Source organism: Zingiber officinale, chromosome 4B (assembly GCF_018446385.1).
Source record: "Zingiber officinale cultivar Zhangliang chromosome 4B, Zo_v1.1, whole genome shotgun sequence".
NCBI classification, from domain to species: domain Eukaryota; kingdom Viridiplantae; phylum Streptophyta; class Magnoliopsida; order Zingiberales; family Zingiberaceae; genus Zingiber; species Zingiber officinale.
In genome coordinates, this window is record NC_055993.1 from 35,434,793 (window position 1) to 35,440,111 (window position 5,319).

The 5,319-nt window shown below is 38.7% G+C and overlaps 1 protein-coding gene across 1 annotated transcript; it reads left to right on the forward strand.

The window, feature by feature from the left end:
- The first annotated feature begins 3,218 nt into the window (after positions 1–3,218).
- On the forward strand, positions 3,219–4,436 carry LOC121978200 (mitogen-activated protein kinase kinase kinase 20-like). Its single transcript, XM_042530576.1, has one exon. It carries the CDS (start codon positions 3,219–3,221, stop codon positions 4,434–4,436), a length of 1,218 nt encoding a protein of 405 aa, XP_042386510.1.
- Positions 4,437–5,319: the final 883 nt, after the last annotated feature.

The following is a 5,319-nucleotide window of genomic DNA, read 5'->3' on the forward strand; positions in this document are numbered from 1 at the left end:
TAGTTATTTCTTCTGTATCCTCTATAGAAATAATGTAGTAGATAGAAAAAGTATTAGACATCCTCTTGTATTTCTATGAAGTATAGATTAGTCCTAGAGACTAATTTAGCCTCTCTTTTATATAAGTTTTTTCTATTTGCACATGCAAAAAATAGATGTCCTGGTTTATTACAGCAAAACAAGTTATAGTATTGACATATATTTTCTTTGGTTTAAATCACCTAACATGTTTATCTTGTTTAAATAAGGCTTCTTTTCCTTATTTTTTTTTAAAATAGTATGTCTTTCTAGGCCTGATTTTAGGTTTAGGCTGAATGGCTGGCCTGACCAGCCTTTTTTTTTTTTTAATGTTTATACCTATGTTGATTTAATCTGTATTATTGCGGATTATATATTTGACTATACAAATTATATTGTTGATTTTTAAGTTGTTCTTATATTTATATATAAGTATATTTTTCATTTAATTTGGAAATGATATGTTGGATTCAAACTCTTATGTTATAAAATTTGGGGTGCTACTTTCAAGTCTGTCCAAGCTTGTGAATTTCTTTGCCTAAGTCTCCTAGTAATTTATTGAAAAGTCTTTCTCCTAATTTGGGATTACAATAATTTCCTAATACTGCGTAAGTGCTAGAAAATCATTACAGAAAGGCTTTATCCAATTCCAACTGAATAGTTAAAGTTGTTTTAAGTTTCTCATTGCTTCCCTTTGTCGTATATGTAATCATGTATTAGCATCTCTCACTATTAAACATTATGGATGGTATAACAAAAGTTTAATATATTATTGCACTGTTAAACATTATGGATGGTATAAAAAAAGTTTAATATATTATTGCCCTGAGTTTCTATACGAGCTATTTCTTCTAGAAATTGTACCTTGTAGACTTCCCATGTAGCTTTACCTACATCGCCTAAGTAATTTTCCCCTATACGCATCATGACTTCACTCGTTTCTATGTTGAGTTCATGTATGACTTAGTAATCTCTTCTAACAGAGATAATTTACTATTCTACATATGTATACATTTGGGGGTCGTCACACTCAACTATATTTAAAAGTATTGATTTTTTTCTTGAAATAAGTAATTTCTAGTGGTCTTCTTCTTCCTATAGTTCGAAGTAAGAGATTATTATTTTTATATGGAGTTATTTATGTTCTTGGTGGGTGGCCATGCCCATAATCCATAGTTCTAATAGAACTTTCTAAATACTAGATTATTGGTAGTCTGGATGTGGTAGATATTATAGTAGATACTGCTGAGTTCATGAGGTTTAATTCATTAGGTTCTTTTCTAATAGATATATTTCGTTCTTCATCAAAATATAATTCTCAATCATTGTTAAGTGTTTATTCCCCAAGTTCAAATTTTCTTTTGGAGTTAAATAAGTTGTCATTTCTATTGGCATGTATAAGAATTCATCTAAATCGTCAAAATAACCTTATTGTAGCTCTTGTTGAAACGTGCAATTCATATCATTGTTTGCATATAAGAGTTGGTTAGTTAATTGTAGGTGTTTCTTTCCTAGTTGTTGTAATATTTGTCTAATTTGTTCAATTTCTAAGAGAGTTTCATCTTCTATTTCTTCTATACACATTAAGTTGGAATTTTTATTTTCTTCATTTTGTGAAGTTGATGGGTTATAGTCATTAAACCTAATAATCAGGGTGCTATGTTGATCTTTATACATAATTGAATCTGTAGGTTCAAGAGTTTGTGCTTGATTTATAAGATTGATATTCCAGTCTAGTCCTGCTAGGATTTAGGTGATACCTAAATTGTTGTTCATGTCTACTTTAATAAATCATATGACTGCTTTTTCTCATCATCTGAAAATCTAGTGTCTTATATTACTAGGAAGACTTGGACTCCTATGCTCTTTCTTGTTAAGCCTCTATGGATAAATATGATTAATCCTAGATGTATATAATTATGTTTTCATTGTCGAAGTGCTTTTACTGATCCTTCAGTCATAAGATTCAGCATTTCTTCTCCTCCATCTGGAAGATGAAGCGGTTGAGTTCTATGATAATGATAGAGTGATGTAGTAAAGTATAATATTTTTTTGATTATATAATCTCCTAACATTTAGGGAACTAAGTTGTTTATTTGAGAAAGTTGTTAAGTTTCTTTCTATATCTATCAGATCTTCTAGTAAAAAGGGGTAGTTCGATGCATGAAGTTTCTGTCATATGGGGTCTCGGGGAAGAATCTATTGTATATATATTTAGAATTTGAATTAGTATTAAAGTTAAAATAATTTTAAAAAATTAAAAAATTACCCATCTCATTGAGATGAACATCATAAAATAAGTATAATGTGACTATTAATGCCATGACTTAGACATAAGTAAGTTGGTATACTTCGGAAATAAAAGCGATTGCTTCGTCAAAGTTTCACGAAGAGCGGCAGCAGTGCCTTGCGAACTCCACCAAGATTAAACAATTGCAATATTATGCATGTCTTCCACTCAAAAAATAAAAATAAAAATCAAATTACTCTTTGACCCTGCGTTGACAAAACAAAAGATACGCAATGCTGCAAGCGGATCAGGTCAACGCCGATCGATCCTTATGACAACGTGTCGCACGCTTGCTGAAGTTTATGGACGTATGACATTTTTGTAATAATCAATGATTAATTTTTAAAAATTGATGATCTAAAATTTATCCTATCATATATACTTGATATTTATATATCTATATGTATTTTTATATATATATATTAGTAGTATCGATGCTAAAAGATCGTTAATGTGTTAATGTAACTTATCTATATTATTTTATTATACGTAAATAAATTATAATTTTACCCTAAGTCTTCAAACAACTTGACTTTAGATCCACTTCGGAGTTAAAGGAAATTATATTTTACCCCTTACGTTTCTGAAATTCATTTCATGTTAAAGGCCGATCGGAAGATGATAGTAGAATTGTATTTTCACAAAAATACTATGGCAATTCACAAAGGGTACAGTTCCCGGAAAGAAGTAAAATGTAATATTGTAAATTTTTGAGGAGGGGAGTGGAATGTTCTTAGTTACTTTCTATATATAGCATTCGATTGCTGTTACGATCGGTCGTCGCGCTTCCTTCCGCTGCACTATGCAGCAGTTGAAACAGAAGCGGAATTAAACTCTCGAATCTCTCGCCGGCTGCTGTTACTGATCGCCGGCGATCTGGATTAATTCACGGGGCGTTGATTCATTGGCGATGGGTCGCGGCATGGCGTGGAGAAGAGGCGCCGTCGTCGGCCGCGGTAGCTTCGCCACCGTCAACTTGGCCTACATACAAGAGCCGTCCGGCTGGCGGGGGAATATCCCGGACGTAGTAGCCGTCAAGACCGCGGTTCTCTCCCGTTCCGACGTCCTCCGCCACGAGCGTTCCGTGCTCGCGGAGTTCCAGGGCTGCCCCCAAATCGTTCGGTGCTTCGGCGACGAGGTCGCCGTCGATGAATCCACCGGAGTCGAGAGCTATAATCTCTTCCTCGAGTACGCCGCAGGAGGCAGCCTTTTCGAGGCGGTCCGCCGCTCCGGCAGGGGGCTTGGGGAGGCGACGGTTCGACGGTACGCCCGCTCGATCCTCCGGGGGTTGGAGCACGTCCACGCCCGCGGCTACGCGCACTGCGACATTAAGCTGCACAACATCCTCGTCACGGGCGGCGACGGCGGCGGCGACGACGTCGTGATCGCCGACTTCGGCCTGGCCAAGAAGGTCGGCGCCGACAATGCCGGCGCCGGAATCAGCGGCACGCCGCTCTACATGGCGCCTGAGGCAGTCGCGGGGGGCACGGGGGCGGCGACGGCCGCGGACGTTTGGTCACTCGGGTGCGCTGTGGCGGAGATGTCGTCCGGGAGGCCGGCGTGGGGGCAGCGTTTCATCAACTCGTGGGGGTTGTTGCTCTTCGCGATCGGATTCGGGGAGGAGTCGCCGGAGATTCCAGCGGAGCTGTCGGCGGAGGGGAGGGACTTCCTGAACCGGTGCTTCGTCAAGGACCCGGCGCGGCGGTGGACGGCGAAGATGCTACTGCAGCATGCCTTCGTGGCGGAGGAAGAAGACGTCGATGCGAACCGAAGCTGCATCCAAACGGAGTACTTTCAGTCGCCGAGGAGCGTCTTCGGGTTGTCAGAGTGGCCGTCGCCGAGATCCCCGTCCGATCGGATGATCCATTCCAAGTCCAACCCCACAAAATCAACAGAAACCGATGAAGATCCTCCTTTGACCTCGCCGGCCGATCGAGTCAAGGAAATCGCCGAAACTGCGCCGCCTAATTGGGCTGGCTCCCCATCCGCCGGGTGGATCAACGTGAGGAGCTCCGCCTCAGGCGACCAATCAGAACAAGAACAACAGCAACAACCACCACTCTGCAGCAGTTCTTCGTCTCCATTTGTCTCATTCAGATCAGTTCAATCAACTACAGAAGACAATTAATCAACAGGATACAACAAAATTTGCATACATTAATTAGTACTAATTCTTCAGAAAAGTTAATTAGTACTAATATATATGCATTTGCCACGCGCCAATTGTTAATTTAATGAAACAGTATAGAGTTCATGCTGGTCGATCGAGAGATCAGTTCCATTATTAAGGGAAGGCTTTAATTAATTAATTAATTCATTCATTCATTCATTTGATGCGAGCGATCGATCGATTGATGGACTTCCATTATTAAGGGATACAGAACGTCTCTCATCAATTAATGCCTTTGAAACCAAGCTTTCAATACAATCTTCCAGCTCTTTCTATATATCAGTCTTTTTTTTTATATAATTTCATTTTGATGATCACGCTGGGATCGGTTTACAATTACGTACTCTTCCCACAATTATTGCACAGATTAATTAATTAATTAATTAATTAATTCCTGTATAAAATTTAATTACTTGTATTAACTGGGTTCTTACTCCCCTCTCTCTTCTGATCAAATCGTGCATCATGAATCATGCATATTCTCCCAGACTGCAGTGGGAAAATGAAGGATTAATTAATTCTGCCAGTAGTTGAATTAAGTAATTAATATTTATCAAGGGAGGCTGTGTTTCTCATGTGGAAATAGTTTATCAATAGATTAATGGCCATGCACGCAGCAATATAATTAGCTGAAGAAGATATGCACATATTTATCACAATAAATAAAAATAATAATTGATACCGAATATTTAGGATGGATTAGAGATGACGAGACATAGGGATGTAAACGAGCTGAATCGAGTCGAATAATATTAGGCTCGAGCTCGGCTCATTTAAGTTATATTCGGGCTCGAACTCGAATCGAACTTTTATTACAAGGCTCGAGCTCGACTCGTTTTGG

Bases quoted from the DNA above. Each gene is read 5' to 3' on its own strand.
- LOC121978200 (XM_042530576.1), top strand. From the start codon at position 3,219: ATGGGTCGCGGCATGGCGTGGAGAAGAGGCGCCGTCGTCGGCCGCGGT.